Source organism: Malania oleifera, chromosome 2 (assembly GCF_029873635.1).
Source record: "Malania oleifera isolate guangnan ecotype guangnan chromosome 2, ASM2987363v1, whole genome shotgun sequence".
Lineage (NCBI taxonomy): Eukaryota > Viridiplantae > Streptophyta > Magnoliopsida > Santalales > Ximeniaceae > Malania > Malania oleifera.
In genome coordinates this window covers 87,157,242-87,175,098 of record NC_080418.1, presented here as the reverse complement: position 1 = coordinate 87,175,098, position 17,857 = coordinate 87,157,242, and the positions used below count along the sequence as shown (strand labels likewise).

Genomic DNA, 17,857 nt, shown 5'->3' with positions numbered 1-17,857 from the left:
TGCCTGAATGTTCTCCAGCCGACCCTCACTCTGAAATCCTATATCTGACATTGTTTACTTGACAAACCACCACTCACCACCATTCAACTCCCCAGCCCCTGATCTGCCTCCAGCTAGAATTTCATCACCAGAGGAGCTGTGCTGGCTGCCCATGCGTGTGAGAGAGTTGCTGAACTTTCTTCTGTATTTTCCACACCCACAAGATATTGCTTCAAGATGTGATATTTTGGATTTATCCTGTTTTTTTGACTATTTTTTTGTTGAAAATTGATTGATCAAGTTTGGTTCACATTTCTAAGGATAAATTCAGCCTAGTCTTGGACTGTCAGAGCAAATTTGTGAGTTTTGAAGGTCTGTCATCATTCAGATTGAAGCTCAGCTGCTGTACTTCAAGGTTTACTGCGACAAATTAGCCTGCCTTCATGAGACTTTAATGTTGGTCCAAAGAAATTCGGTTTTGGTTGTTAGATACATATTGTTGGATGGATAAATTCAGTGTGACAACATCATTCTTCAAGTTTATTCATGGAACATCTAAGGACGTTTTGTTAAAGTTGCATAAACTTACACTCCTTGGATTCCATAGAGATTAATATCACTTACCTAATTGGTACTTGTTTGAATTTGCTTTGGTCCATATTTGCTCTTGGTTTAAAGAAAGAATTCTCAACAATTGATAAGAATTACATGTCCTTATTTTGATGGTTGTTTAGATTCTCAGCCTTTCTTAGATTGGCTGAATGACATGGACAATTATTTTAATTGTCATGGATTGTCTGACCACCTAAGTATCTACTTAGCTAAAACAAGACTTCTTGGTTTAGCAAATCAATATTGGCAAAAAGTTGAAAGGGACAAAAATTGTCTTGGAGAACCACTTGTTCCCACATGATCTAAAATGAAATATATCTTAAGAGAGAAGTATGACCCCCATTTTTATAGGGAGCAATTACTGGACCAACTATGCGGTCTTAAGAAACTTTCTTTGAGTGTCACCAAGTATTACCTTAAATTTAGAGACCTCATTTATTGATGAGCTCTTAGGAAGGAACCTAGAATGGTAATTTTGTTTAGGGGTTGAGGGATGAAATCAGAAGGTATATAAATGTTAAAAAATTTCTTACTATATCTAAGGCTTACCATATGATTTGGAAGTTGAGAGATTTCTCCAGCAACCAACCTATAACACAATTTTTATTTTACAGAATTTCATCACTTGAGATCAATTTCTCCATGATCATGAGGTATTCCTAGATCCACCGAAGATGTTCGAGAGAAAACTCAACTTGTTGAGGATATCAAAAGTGCCCATCCAAATTGTTGCATAATAGAATATGACGAATACATAAATGAATTTGCATATTACAAGTGCACAGTTTTTTGATTCTTCTGTGGACATGAGTCATGAATCTTCTCAAAATGAGGTGGAAAACTTGTCTTTAGTGACCCTTAACACTTTTGGAGCCTCTAAGCCAGCGATGGACCTTTAGTTGTCACCTAACTTGGTTGTTAAACTTGCAATGAACATCAAGATGAGTTGCCAATCACTAGGACAGATATGTTCTTCAATGACCTTGTTCTTTAACCTCAATTTTACATTTCTAACCCAAAGAGTGAGGAACAATTGGTTGTTCTAGAGTTTGTTGAAAATTCTTTTATCATGGAACCTATTATTGAAAACCCTTGGATTATTTCTGCTCAATCTAGTAAATTTGTGCCTCCATCCCTCACATTTTCTCTCTCTACATTTTCGTTAACCAAATTTAATTAAGCATTGTCCATCCAAATGCGCTTATTTTCTTGAGCTGCCAATAGATTTGGATATTAATTTGATTTTTTTTGTCTAGAGGACTTGTTATCGGAGGACACTGCAGCCTTCTATGCTATTTGCAGTTGGTGGATCTTCTAGATATTCTCTAGTTGTGTTTGATGATGAAATGCAGATCGTGTCTCCTCTTGATTTGTCTATATGTTCGACTTTGTTCTCACTTATGGAGTTAAAGCTACTGCACCATTTAATAACTCAAGGTCGAGTTTTCTCTAACAAGGGGAGTTTGATTGAGAACCACCAATGGAGAACTTTAGATGTTTATATTGTGGCTAGGTTTTTATATTTTAGTTTGGTAAAAATATTGTTACTTTAGAAGTTTGTGTATTCAAGTATGTCGGGGTTATTTAGTAATTCCTTGCTTTGTTGGGGTTTTTTTGTAAATAATTGTTAGTAGTGGTGGATAGAAGTGCTGGAAATGCAAGTTATTGTACATTTATCGTTTGAAATCGGGATTGTTGTGTAGTTCCCTTCTATCTCGCTCTCCTGCTGGTTTCCTTCTTTCTTCCTCCTCCCCCAGCTCTATTCTGTTCTGGCCAAGACAATGAATTTTCCCATTGCTGAATATCCAATTGAACTATAATCACTCATAGACCAAAAGTTCCTTGAGGGAAGACGGCATTGAATTTTCCTATTGCTAGAACATATTGAATATCCTAGTAAAACTATTATCTCAAACAGTTGTATATCCCTTTTTAAGGGAAGAGAACATCTACTTTGCTTAATGTTGGAACAGATTGAATATCGAAGTTGCTATCACTTAATTGGTTTTAATTTTAAAAAAGTCAAGTTGAGGGCTTCATTGGGTTTATTAGTAATATGAAGAGGGTGCGTGCGTTTGTATAAATGTGCCATGTTTTGATGCACATATGCTTATTAGATTGGGTTGCAGTACTTTGTGCAAATTTAGTTGTTATTTTATCTTTTGAAGATCTATTCATCCATCTTAATTCTTTCATTTCATATGTGTTGGTTTTTTATATGTTACAGCAACAACAACAACAAAACCAAGCCTTAATCCCACTAGGCGAGGTCGGCTATATGAATCATTTTCTATCAATTTATGTGATCATAGATTATTTCTTTTGATAGATTTAAGGATATTAAATCCTTACTCACTATCTCCTCCCAAGTTATTTTAGGTCTACCCCTACCCCTTCTACTGCCCCCCACAGTAACTAAGTCACTCTTCCTCATAGGTGTACTATGTGGCCTACGTTGCAAGTGTTCACATATCATATGAGTCGTTCCTATCTTATCTTATCTTCTACAGGAGCTACACCTAACTTACCACGAATATGTTAATTTCTTAATTATCTTTCAATGTTATACCACTCATCCATCTAAGCATCCTCATTTCGGTAACTTAACTTTTTGGATATTATATTTCTTCATCGCCCAACATTCTGATTCATATAGCATAGCTGGTCTTATAGCTGTCCTATAAAACTTCCCTTTCAATTTTATGGGTATTTTACGATCACAGAGCACACTTGAATACCTAACCTGCTTTAATTCTATACATTACATCATCTTCAATTTCTCTTTCAGCTTGCATAATAGATCCAAGGTATCGAAATCTACAAGTGCTATTTATTTTTTATCATCAAGTTTAACTTTGTTTCCAATATTCCTCCTATCATTACTAAAATTACATTTCATATATTCTGTCTTATTTCTATTTATCCTAAAGCCTCTAGATTTCAAAGCTTCTCTCCATAATTCTAACTCAGCCTCTACTTCGTCCCTAGTTTCGTCAATTAGTACAATATCATCTGCAAACAACATACACCATGGAACCTCCTTTTGAATACTCTTAGTCAATTTGTCCATCACTAAAGTAAAAAGATAAGAACTCAAAGCATATCTTTGATGTACATCTATGGTGATTGGAAATTCTCTAGTTTCTCCATCTATAGTCCTTACACTAGTTCTTACACCATCATTCATATCCTTAATGATATTAGTATACCTACTACATACACCCCTTTTTTCAAAAACCCACCATAGAATTTCCGTAGGTATCCTAGCATATGTTTTCTCAAGGTCAATAAATATCATATGCAAGTCTCTTTTTTTTCCTAAACTTTTCCATTAATCTTCTTAAAAGATAAATAACTTTTGTGGTAGATCTCCCAAGCATAAAACCAAATTGATTTTTTTTTAATTTTATTTTTTTCTGTTGTACTATTCCATCTTTAAGTTCTTATTTCATCTGCACTCAATATTTGTATGTGTTGTATATTTGTCATTTAGAATTCCATTCAACATATTGTGGCTGGTCTTAGTGTCTTATAAAATTTTCCTGTTAGTTTTAGTTGTTAATTTGATGATCACATATCATACTTGACACATATCTTGATTTTACCTAGCTTGCTTGAACCCTAATGCATGAGAATTGAGATCTTTAATTTCTTCATCTGCATGCAGGATTAATCCAGGATAACAAAATCTATCACTTTTTTGGAATTTTTTGAGCATCAATTTTCCCTTTTTGTTCTTGATCCCTAGAGTTATTGAAATTGCAATTCATATATTCCTTAAGAACCTGTACTTTATCTTGAAACTTGTGGACTCTAAAGTGTCTGATCTGTTTCAGCTAGTTTAAATGAAAATCATTTTGCTTGTCTTTGTTCAGTTTTTTTGTTCCAATTCTTTTTGAACCAGTGTTTTAAAAGGTGAAGGTGTAAGGCAAGATCTTCTAACTCTTAGAAGGCAATGCGTAAGCCTTAAGGTGCAGGAGTAAGCTCTTTGAGCATTTTATTTTTAGATAAAAATATGTAAATGCATTACATATATTTTTTTAAATAAAAAAATATTAAGAAAAATACAGATATAATGTACAAAAAAAATTAAATATAATTTGCAAACTACTATAGGCCATTCAAAAATTGCTTACTTGAACTCATTTTGTAAATCATGACAAGAGATAGCTATAGCATTACAAGTTCAAATTATTTTCAATTTTGGAAAGGTTTGTGGTTCAAGAGTTTTAGAAATTAACTCATATTATGGCATTTCTTTATATAAATATGGAGCTAAAAGTTTCTAGCCAAATCTAACTTGAAAATCACACCCAAAATGCACAAGCGTCAACTAAAAAGGTGCAAAACGTGTGCCTTTTGTACAAGTGTGTAAGACTCAACATGTAATGTGTTAGCCTTTTTGGAATTTGGTAGATTGGGCCTCAAGCCTTTTTGGTCATGCCTTGCCATGAGGCGATGAATTAGCCTTTTAAAACATTGTTCTTAACAATTGTGAAACTTTACCATGAATCTATCTTTCTACTACAACTTTAGAGAAGGTTAGACAACTTTCCTCTTTTCATATTTTGGCCAGATCCACCATTATTGACTTCATCATCAGAGTAGGTTTCTTATTAAATTTTGATTGCCTTCTTGCACAGGTTGAGTCTGATCAGTATTGCCATTTAAAATGATTTTGATGACAATATCTAAATTCTAATTTTGTAGGTCGACCATTGTCCATTCAAATACAATCCCTCCCAAAGAACTACCCATGGCTGCCTTAAAAGAAAGGCAAATTGCATTGGAAGTATGCAATAAGAGCTCTGGAGATGCAGACGGAATTCCTGGAAAATTGTCGAGGGCAGTAGCAGCATCACAAAGGATCACTTTGGGTACACCCTCCTTCTTCCTTTCTGGCTTTGAATGCTGCCACTCTTTGTTTAGGTTGAAATGTTGAATTGGATTTGTTTTTATGCTCAGCCAAACCAGGAAAGGTTGCGGGGCCTGTTGTACCATATGAGAATGGAAGCTTTGCCAAAGATGCCTACGATCCAAGAGCGATAATCAGAAATGCTGTCCTCCCAACCCAAGCCGTCCATCCTGCATACTGTTACCACAGGAGTAGCACTGGAAAGCAAGAAAGATCTGCAACAGAGACTGAGAAGGGCTTGGTATTGCAAGCAAAACAGCAGGCCCCTCAATGTGGTATGGCAACCAAAGTAGCCCCTGATGTAACCATTAATATCGACACAAATCCATTTTATGTAACAAGAGCAGGAGTGACAAAGGCAGACCATATTGATGACAGAATCACCATTGATACAGAGTTGTTGCCGGTGAAAGCTCAGTATAGTGGTGGGATTGGTGCAGCTGCAGCAGCGGCTGCACACAGGAAGGTAGGAACTGTACAGTTTGGTATGTCCAGGATGTATTGAGAGAGAGAGAGAGGGGTTGGGTGGGTGTAGCGGGGGCCAGCTGAACGGAGAACAATTCCCAAACGGAGTGGGGATCACTTTTTTGCAGGGAGTTGGGTTGGAAGCGACGGATGTCTGCTGGTTGCGTTAAAAGAAGGCTGCATTCTCCCCACTGGGACACGATTTATGTATTGCTCTCGAGAACAATGTTAATGAAACTATACCTTCATTCTCACAAAAAAAATTTCCTTCCAAAGCATAAAACACCTCAACTCTTCAAAGGTCATACTCCATACAACCTAGCTATAATAATAATAATAACCTGGCAAACACAGCAAATGATTCTATCATGTAGAAGCTGACGGCAGAATAGCATGTGCGCAATGAGAGGAATGTTAATGAGTTTGATGGTTTAAAGTGTTATAAAATAGTTAACCAAATTTAATCGAATAAAATTAAAATTAATTATAGAAAAAAAACATGAATGTATAATTTGTATGTTGAAATGGGAATGGTTGAATGGGATGGGAATTTGAGAATGATGGAATGAAACATTAGAAGTTTGGAACCCTATCTCAAAATAATATAATTTAATAATTTATATTTAATTATTAATTAATTAAAATTTGATTAATTTGGTTAATCGAATTAAATTTTCCCATAATTGAACCAAAATCAAATACCTGAGTTTATCCCTTTTTGAAGTTGAACAAAATTGAACCGAATCGATTGAATTCGGTTATGCTCATCCCTTGATAGTTTTGGTGACTCTACTAGGGACTTATAAGAGTCGAATCGCCTCTTATGTGCTTGTGGACCTTTGCTCCATGGAACAATAAGCTATTGTTGAAATAGGGAAGAATTGAAATTTTAGATCAAAACACTATGTATGGATGGTAAGAACGGCCTAAACAAGAATTCTTGAATAGTGAACAACTAGAGCCTATTGCTTACTGCATAAAAATATTTTCATTAATGAAAGACGAAAATTCATTGGAAAATAAAAAAAATACACGTGTTTGTGGGTTTGTGTATTATTCATGTTTGTATGTGTGTATGTATAAATGTAAGACTATGCCATGCCATGTTATATATGTTATGCCATGCTAATGCATTTGCATTTCATATTGCTCCTATCTACACACATGTCACTACACTGCACGAGTCCTATACTCGGGGGCTCTCACTTTTTAGCATATAGGAGAAGGCATACTAGTTAGAGAGTCATCAAGCCGATGAGGAAGTAGGTTGTTAGAGTTTAGTACTTGGCAAGATGAAGTTATAGGTGAAGAAATAGGACATTTGGGGCTTATTGAAAATTTTAAATTGCCTATCTAATGACGATGATAGGAAATTCACAATTAACTATGACTCTATCTTGAATGTCTTGAGGGTGGTTGTTGACTGGGAGGTGCTTGATTCTATGATACAACATTTGGACCTAGTTTACAAGTGTTTCACTTTCTGGTTGATTGACATGGTCCCCCCTTATAGATGAGTATGGGGAGCTACTTCAGATCTTAAAGTTAGCTCCACACCAAGTCTTTACTTTTGATCTAGATGATAGTCCTATACAAGCACTAATTAGAGCAAAAGGAAGCAAGACTGAGGCTGGTAAAGTTCATAAGAAAGGGGAGGTAGGAACCTATTGTTAGATTGTGCAACCGAGCATCTATCTTTAAAATCTTGGAAGGGAAGATTGTCAAGGGGTTGGCTAAGTGGATGCCTATTCAATACATGCTCTTGAGGTGTGCAGATATGCATTGGATCCCACTTTATGAAACTAGGGGTGCATTGGCTACGCACCCACCTTAGCTCTATGTCAACTTAACCATTTCAAGTTTATACCTTGGATTATGGAACTTCATCAATTGCAGTGCTAGTACATAGATGGTACAACTACTTAGTTTATTGAGCATACCAAAAGGGTTTGGCTAAGTCCTAGGATCTTAGAGAAGGAAGGAACCACTATTTGAACTTCATTGGGATATCCTACTTAGTAGCTATGGAAAGGCAAGGGCTATAAGGTCCCATATTCTTAGGGATCAGATAAACTTATGCCTTACCCCAATGAGTTGGAGGACTCCTACAAGGATTTTTGGGCTTAACAACGGTACTACCATCAAGAGTGGAAGGGGAAAGTGGCTTAGTTGAAAGAATCAAAAAGGAAGATGGCCAACATATTGAGAAGAGAAGTAGAAGAAGGAGAATTTAAGCAAGCTCGGGTCTTTGAGTAGAATATGCTAGCCAATGGATTAGAGAAAGATTGGGAGATAACTGTGGGAAAGAAGATAAACTACACGGTATCTAGGAGGAAGCTTGAAGGTGAGGTGTATGAGTTGATTAAGACTAACCAAGAGTTGAAGAGGCAGAAGATTGAGTGGGAAGCAAAGAAAGCTGGGTTGATAGAGAAAGCATAAAAACTAGAAGACTTAGAGAGACAAATCCTTTGAATCCTAGCCACTAATCAAGAGTTAGGAAACAAGGAATAGGAGAGCCTAAGGCACATGTGCACATGCAGCAAGAGAAGATGGTAGCTCAAAAGATGCGCATTCTGAAGTTGCAGTGAATCATTATGCACTCTAGCTTTACAGTTGTTGGCATATGAGGAGGAATCTTAGGATAAGCTACATATTATCATTCTTGCTTATCACGCCATGCAAGATAAGCTTATTGCCTTAGAAACCATTTTTTAGCAGGTGGGTAAATTAACTCAGGTTTTATACCCTATTGCTAATGATGCAATTTAGTGAATGATTTCAACTATGTCTTTTGATATGTATGCTATAATGACTCATGTTTTAGCCTATCTAAGAAAAGCTAGTGCTGTGTATTAGAAGGAGAAGGAAAAATCTCTCCCCTCCAATGAATAAATATTGTTCTTGGATTTCTAAGCAGAATAAATAAATGGTATTTGCTCCTCACCAAAGGAAGGATCCACTTGGCATGTTGTGCCAATTATGCAATTTAATTCTAAATGTGTTATGTTGCCTTATATTGCAATTTTTTTTCTTTGTGTATATCTTAATTCATGTCATATATTCACTAAGGTCAATCAAAATTTTGCGAAGAAAGAAATTATCAAGCAACCTATGACCCAATCATTATGACAGCTTGGTCACAATGCATAGAGAAACCAAAATCTAGCCACTATGAATGTGATGGACAAAAGAATTAAGGTTTTGAAAAAATTGGTAGTGGACCTAATATAGCTCATTAAGGGAAAGGAACTTGTTCTTGATGAAACTCAACCCTTAATTGCACAACCAATCCACAAGAGCCAATATTCATCAACATAGCTAGGCAAGGAACTAGTACTGAATCGGAAAAGTCAACCAAGTCTAAGGAAGGAAAAAAGTCAACTTGTTCTTGATGAAACTCAACCCTCAATTGCACAACCAATCCACAAGAGCCAATATTCATCAACATAGCTAGGCAAGGAACTAGTACTGAATTGGAAAAATCAACCAAGTCTAAGGAAGGAAAAAGTCAATTGGTAGGAGACAAAGACCACATGACATATATTGAGGAGCAACTGAGATCAATATAGGCAGTCGATAGTTAATTTTTGATCAAAAAAACTTTGACCTAAATGAAGACAACAAAATCTAAGACAATAAAGAGAAGGAGACAAACTTCCACTGGTAATCAACCGATCTCTTAGGTCAGTTGACTGACACTCCCTTCATTTCTAGTCATTTGTGCTATTTTGCAGGCTGTCGACTAGTTCCTCTAGGTAGCCAATTAGATTGCAAAAAATTTAAATGACTAGAAATGAAGGGAGTGTCAGTGCAATAAAGAGAAGGAGACAAACTTCCACTGGTAATCAACCGATCTCTTAGGTCAGTTGACTAACACTCCCTTCATTTCTAGTCATTTGTGCCATTTTGCAGGCTGTCGACTAGTTCCTTTAAGAAGCCAATTAGACTGCAAAAAATTTAAATTTTTTGACTTGTCCTTGCGCGATTAGCTAGAGGATTTTGACCAACCACGTGTCCCATTCATGCCATATGTCAACCTACGACATAGGTACTTAATGGTTGGTGATTATTGGCGGTTATTGGTTGTTATTTTTTTAATTCAAATTCAAAAATGGTTTTCCTTCTCGCCGTTGAAGGTTTATAAAAGGACATTCTCAGGGAGTTTTTAAGGCATGTCAAAGTGGGGGCATAGTAAGGGTTTTCAAGAGGAATTCGTGAGTTTAAAAAGGATTTTCATTTGAAGAAAAAAAAAGAAAAAGAAGATAAATCACACTTATTTTCTCTTAAAGGAGATTTTGGGGTGTAATTCGAAGTAAGGGGCCTTCCACTAAAACTACAGAGGGTTATTCTTCGTAAAGGTCAATGCCAAACCCTTTACTTCATTCTTTTCCATACATATGATTGATTTTGCATGTTGAAGCATACATGTGACTTTTTGAATGTTGTGATTTATGCTTCATGATTTCTTTACTTTTTTGTGTCAATATTGCATGTCAGAAATCATAAAACATGTTTTTTCCATGATTGCATAGGATAAAATATGTTACAATATCAAAATCATGCATGTTTATTGAAATCCTTCTTTAAGTAGTTGATTAGACACACTAGGCGGTCAACCAACCTCTACTTTTTTTGAAAATGTGGCCCTTGGCTCTAGGCGGTCGATCGACCCCTATATGTGGTTGACCTCCAAGTCCCAAGAGTTCCAATTTTGCATTCTCTACTGATTCCCCTCAAGTTTTCAAGTATGTTCATGTCTTTGCACATGGTAGAGTACTTGTGATTAATGTTAGGGGATCGTTTCTTCATAGTTTCATGGGTTTTATACAAAAAATCAACCTTTTCATTAACAACCAATGGATTTGCATGTTTTTTCTCAAATTATGTCATTATTTTCACAAAATGTTTCAAGTTACTCGGGGTTATAGAGCCATGAAGAAGTGCTTAGGTGTTCTCTAATCTTTCTATTGACGATCAATGCGGGGTTGTGGCTTTCTTCCTAAAACTTCACACTTTTCAAATGGTTTTTATAATTTTCCTTCAAAATAAACCAAAACTTGACTCTATAAAATTTACCTTGTTAATGAACCATTAATGATGAGACTATTGAATGGATTAATTGCTTTTTTTTTTTCAAAAAAAGAGGCAAAATGTGTTGGAATTGGTGTGATCCCAAGAGGGGGGTGAATTGGGTTTTAAAACATTTTTCGCTAATTTAAACAATTACGCTGATTCACTACTGTTTATATCCCAATCAATATTAAAAACGTATACATACAATGATTAAGCTATCAGTGTGTGCATACATACACGTGTGCTGCATATCTCATTTAAATTAGTTTCGTGTGCAAGCAAGATGGTTATAACAAAACATGTACAGGCGTATACATACTAAAATTTAAGTGCAGGAATTTAAATAAGATAGAGAGAGAATGACACACATATTTGTTAACGAGGTTCGGCCAATACTGCCTACATCCTCGCCTTGGGCATACCCCCCAAAAGATTCCACTAAAGCTGCTCACTTAACCGTGTGGAGCAGAATCCTTCTACATCCTCTCCATATAGGGTGAGGAAAACCCCAGCTTAATTACCAGGTTGAGCAGAACTAGTCTCACTTACGGGGCTGAGACTCCTCAGTTCAATTTTCGGGCTGAACCGAACCGGTCTCATTTGCGGGGTTGAGACTCCCCAGTTCAATTAATGGGATGAACCCAATCATTATATTAAAATCATATTTGTACATGAAAATGCTTCTGAAAAATACAAGCAAAGATGTACACAATAAGCTCAATAAAAATATGCACTCTAATGATATGAAATAATGCTCAGGGGGGTAAGGGTGCTTAACTATATTTAAACCCTAATAAAAAGTTTTTTCTAAAAAATATTTCAATAATAATATAGGAGAACCTAGGGTTTTTTGCTCTTTCAATGATTTTTGCACAACTAGAATGTGTGTGAAAAATGAGTATTATGTTCTCCAACAAAGATTTATGCAAATGGGAAATACTTGGAGAATCTAGGAGTTAAGCTCAATAAAATATTTGTGCAATAAATAAATTCTCCCAAAAATATTTATCAAAGAAATAACTGAGAGAAATGCAAGCAATACTCTCAAAGATTGATTTTTAAAAAGTAAATAACAAGTAAGAGTATATGCATGTAAATACAAATAAAATGCCCAAAATAAAATACTCTCTTTAAAAATGATTTTGAGATAAAACAAGTGAAAGAGAGTTGGAGAGATTTGTTTAAAATATTTTGCCCCAAAAGAATGATTTAAACAATAAAAACCTTTTTGGGGGAACTTTGATTAACAATAAAATAGAGAGAAGATTTGGGTTAATCAAGGTTGCTAATCTGAGTTATGGAGGGGGTATTTATAGATTTTCAACAAATCTGACCGTTGATGGACATGCTTGGTATTTTGAAAAAGTTTAATTAAATTTTAATGACGTTTTGGTCATTTTAAAAAATTCCAACCCGAGAGCTCTAGTCAACCGAAGGTGAGGTTCGATTGACTGAGGATCCAAGTCCGGTCGACTGAGTAAGATTTGAACTGGAAGTTCGGTCGACCGGACTTAGTGTCCCAAGGGTGATTTTCCAATTTAGCGCGGTTCGGTTGACTGAGACATTTTGAACTAAGAAGTTCAGTCGACTAGGGTGTTAAGTTCCACATGTGGGAACTTAGTCGACCAGGGCATTGGCTTACGTTTTGGGCTCGGTTGACCAAGTGATCAATATGTTGACTCCTAGGTAGGTCGGCCGATCTGGTGAAAATGAACTAGATGAGTTTGGTCGATCGGGTGAAAGGTCGACTGAATGTGCACTTTTAGTGCATTTCGGTCCTTTTTCTTTTTCAAAATTTACCCTATTCATATGATGATTAATGTTAAGCCTATAGGGCATATTTTTGTGAAATATTGAGGGACCTAAGGTCAGTCGCATATTTTTGTGAAATATTGAGGGACCTAAGGTCAGTCTAAGGCATTTGAGAAATAACCCTAAAAAATTCGGCGTCGGTCGACCGAAGGGAGCCCTAAGGTCATTCAATCCCTATGGTCATTCTATGGTCATCTGAGCATTTAAAACATATCATGCAGAAGCATGCATTATTATAGACCAAATATAAAAATAAATGCATATACAAGTAAACACACAAATGTCTTCTTCTTTCTTCTTTGCTCTTTAACTCTATGGAATACGCCAGATATGAGATTTGAGTCGTGTCATGGCATCCATGTCCTCTTGATATTATGTGTGACCTGAAATATACCTGTTCACACACTAAAAGTACACATAAGAACCACTTGTGTTTGTTAGCATCAAAACGGAGATCGGACTTAAAAAGCCAATAAAACGAAAGATTTCAAGTTGTGTTTTATGGTTTTCCTCCCAAAGAAACAAAAAAATCATGCAAATTAATGTTGTCTAATATTTTTTTTTCAAGAATGAAAATATTTTTCAAATTACTAATGACTTGATTCCTCTTTGAAGGATGTGTAGGCAATCTACTAAGTAGATTTAGCCATAACAAATAAAAAACTCAAATCCTCTTGCATTTCTCACTTGTTTGGTATGCATTTATGTTATGTGCATTCTTTATATTATTTTTATTTTGTTTTTGATTTGGCTTCAAAGTAGTTAGTTTTTTTTATTATTTTATAATTCTTATAAAATTATTTTCAAGAATTGGTTCTTTCAAAAATCACTTCAAATGGGATGTACATACACATGGAAGGTAAGCACGACAACTAATCATGCGTGTTTTAAGGTGCTAACCTTTTAAATTCTCAAGAATATGAATTTAAGGTGTTACCTTCCCTATGCACAATTCTACTCCCGAACCTAATCTCTTCAAATGACTTTCCTTTGTTTTGCCTTTTCAAAAATGTTATAAAGTGGCGACTCCATTTTCAAAAATAAAATGGGACAAGTTGGATGTTTCAATGGATTGGTACTCAAAATTGTTTGATTTCAAGCCGGTTAGCAAATGTTGGCAACCCAAATGGGTCTTCAAAACCCAATGTTGATAAAGGGGATACAAGACGGAGGAGTAGGTGACTTTGAAGATTGTTGTCTCTTCTAGACATGGTACTTCGAGAGAAGTTCAAGGTTCTAGATTTTGACAAATATAATGGTACGACTGTCCTAAAATTCACCTTGAGATATATGTAAGGAAAATAGAACCGTATGCAATGAATTAAAAGCTACTCATGCACGAGTTCCATGTAAGCTTGAGTGGACCTACATTAAAGTGGTATGCTTCATTGGATAAGAGAAAAGTTAAAAAAATGAAGGGATTTGGCTAACCTGTTCTTAAAGCAATACATTATCAATGCTAACATTTCCAAAGATCGTATAAGTTTGCAAAACATGGAGAAGAAAGGTTAAAAAACATTCAAGGATTATGCATAGAGGTGGAGAGAATTCTTTTCCAATTTGGAAATAATAGTAGTAGTTGGTGAGAGGATCAAAAGTGGCCTAAAGTTAAGAAAACTTACTAACTATATTGCTTTAAAGGCGCCTGAACAAGTCACTACATAGAATACTTTCTTCAAGAAAGAGAAGAAAGAAGGGGAAGTCGATGTTGTATTTCAAGGCAAGGCTCAAATCAAACTACCCTAGTCATTTGCACCTATACCATTCAACGTATCATTAGTCAGCCAACTAATACTCCAAATTCATCAAATCTTAGTGCTAACTATAGTAACTTTTTTTTAGGCCTAAAAGAGAATTCATAAAATTGCTAATACCCTTGGTCGATGTATATCACTATTTGGTTTACCAAGGAAAAAATGTCCTCATACCTCTAAAATAGATCCAGAATAGGAGATTTTATAATTCAAATGTCTTATGTGAGCACCATATGAATGCTCCTGGTTATGCCATAAATGTTTGCTTAGCACTTAAGCATAGAGAGTATAAGATCTTATTAACATAAATATCCTAAAATTCCAACCAATTGTAGATGCTACAAATCCAAACATCAAAACCAATCCATTACCAGTTCATGGAAACACTTCCATCAATGCTTTAGAATTTTGTGATGTTCAAAACACCAAATCATCTCACACCATCCATATCCAAATTCCAGGTACCATCTCTAACTAATGTTGAACCCATAACCATAAAATCACTATAATGACCAACCTATGTTACTATAATTTTTTTCCATAATAACATTTAATATAATAATCCTGATATCTTGTTCAACTGATAAAGCATAATCAACTTGGACCCATGGGTACTAGGAATATACCTAAAATACAACTCTGATACTTAAGCAGCGAGAAACATAAATTACATACATACCATCCAATAGTTACAATACCAGAGTACTACAAATATTTCAAGTATATATATATACATCCCAAAAGAATAAAAATACAAATCTAGGATCATAATTCAAAAACCATCTGACCCTAACTCAGTAACTCACCCTCCCACCAGGGTGGTATAAACTGCCTCTACTGATGCGGAGCTCGGTCTGCCTGTCTAGTTGGATTCCCTGAAATGTTTTGTATGTTAGGGTGAGACACCTCTTAGTAAGGGAAATAAACCAATATCAGTGTGTGGAAACATGAGTTTTTTCTTATTATAAATGCATCAGACATAAATCATATTTGGTAAAACTGTCTGTATCATATCTAGGAAAAACATAATTTATCATAACATGGTATAACATATTGAATTTTTAAACATGAAATCATCTTATATAACTGTACATGAAATAGCACCCAAGATGGATAGCAAGCTGGTGTCATGTCTTACCCTCACATGATTAGGTTGTGCGGCCCAAAGGCGGGACCTAGCAATGGTTCGACCACACTAGATCAACATAAGTTTGTAAGTACGATGGGTCTGCCCTTCCTGGTCCGGATGCCAGAGGGATGCCTGCACTACCATAAAACCGCATCAACTGCTGATATCCCACAGTCCCTTACTATATGTGGTAGCACTAACATATGAATGATCATGATCATATAGCTACGGTACCGTGCTTCTTGAAAGCCTCAACCAAGCCATTCGGGTTCTGATAACATATAGTAAATCTCAAATAACGATACATAGCTATTTCACAATAACATTTGTCAAAATAATATTTTCATATATTTTTGCATATCATAATGTATAAACCACAACCCTTACGCCGACATTTGTAATTTGTGAAACACAGCTCTTACACCGACATAGTAAAACATGAAAACCATAGATTTACGCCAGCATAGCATATCATATAAAAACCCCAACCCTTACACCGGAATATCATATAAAAACCACGATCTTTACGTCGGTATATCATATAAAAATCATGGCCCTTGTGCCGGCATATCATATAACATTCGTAGTTTGAAATCCCTATACCGTTTTTAATATTTTCTTAAAAATTGTAATAACATGCTTATTCTGAAAACATAATATTCTGATATCACATAAAATCATAAAATTTCATACTCATGCCACACAAAAGTGAATATTGTTCCATTCATAAAATTTGCACAAAATCATATTCCTTGCTAAACTATATTAAAATTGTTTTCCTATTAACAACAGTATTTCCAAACTCAGTTCTATAACATACATAATTTTCTTAAAAATAAAAACTGAATATTAATAAATAATTTCATAGAAATATTGACTTAATTTATCCCCTTACCCGGCTTATTAAAAAGCCCATAAATTAACCTATCCTGCACCCGTGGTGTTCCCAGCTCAACACCCTGAAATTTACATTTCCCCTAACAAAACTTAAGCATAAACTCATCTATTACCTTTCCTCAATCTAGAAATACCAAATACCTTAATAAATATTAAAAAAATCAACTTACCCAAATTTTGGGATGGTGCCCAAGTTAGCCTAACCAACGAATCACTCTAGTAGATTTGTAGAGAATCTTCCCAGGAGTAACATGGCGGCTTCGAATCATCGAACCGGCGAAAGACGGAGCCAGAATCCAAGAGAGAAGGAGAGGGAGTCGAAGGAGAGAGAGAGAGAGAGAGAGAGAGAGAGAGAGAGAGAGAGAGAGAGAGAGAGAGAGAGAGAGTTTGTACATTTTTCTCGCAGGAAAATGAGTTTTTGAGCTTATATAGAAAGCTTGTCCACGTGGCCTTGTCGACGAGTCACATTTCCTCGTCGACGAGTCAATGAAGGGAGCTCGTCGATGAACGCCTTCTCCTCGTCGATGTGTTTTAGAGTCTAACACAGTCCTCTCAGTAACTTCTCATCAACGAGATGCATGTACCTATCGACGAGCCCAATAATCCTGCTCGTCAACGAGCACTTCTTCACTCGTCGACGAGACCCTACGAAATCCCTTAAGAAAATTCCTTTTTCTCTACTTATTTTGTTATTTAATTACTATAATTCTTTGGGTCTTTACATTCTCCCCTTCTTATAAAAATTTCGTCCTCGAAATTTACTATCTGTATTGACACCATCCTTTTATTATTTACCCTCACTTGTAGTGGAGGAATACCGTGGTTACATTCAGGGTCCTGGGAGATTACAATGCATAAACAAAAATTCTCCGAAAACTAAAATACTACCTATTCTATAACCTATAATACTACTTTCACATATATCATCTTACTTTTCATAAAATTAAACCATACTACATTTACTTTGCTCGTACACCTAGTGCTGATCTCCACTGAATAAGTGCGGGTATTTCTATTATATCTGCTCCTTGAGCTCCCATGAGGCTTCCTCTACCACATGATTTCTCCACAAGATTTTTACTAGAGGAATCTTCTTATTGCACAATTCCTGTTCTTTTCTGTCCAAAATCTGCACTGGTATCTCCTTATAAGCTAGTGAATCTCTGAGCTTTAACTTTGCATAACTGGCCATGTGGGAGGAATCTGGGACGTATTTCCTCA

The 17,857-nt window shown here is 35.6% G+C and overlaps 1 protein-coding gene across 2 annotated transcripts in view; it reads left to right on the top strand.

Annotated features, from left to right (window-relative positions):
* LOC131148791 (mitogen-activated protein kinase 20) overlaps positions 1 to 6,395 on the top strand; it is a 29,441-nt gene extending 23,046 nt beyond the window's left edge. Inside the window, exons 9-10 of one of the 2 annotated variants that reach the window (XM_058098714.1) lie at positions 5,302 to 5,468; positions 5,557 to 6,395. In XM_058098714.1, the coding sequence (XP_057954697.1) occupies positions 5,302 to 5,468; positions 5,557 to 6,011 (622 nt within the window). In that variant the 3' untranslated portion in view covers positions 6,012 to 6,395. The remainder of the gene's footprint in view (positions 1 to 5,301; positions 5,469 to 5,556) is intronic. The other variant, XM_058098713.1, reaches the window with a different exon arrangement.
* Positions 6,396 to 17,857: the final 11,462 nt, after the last annotated feature.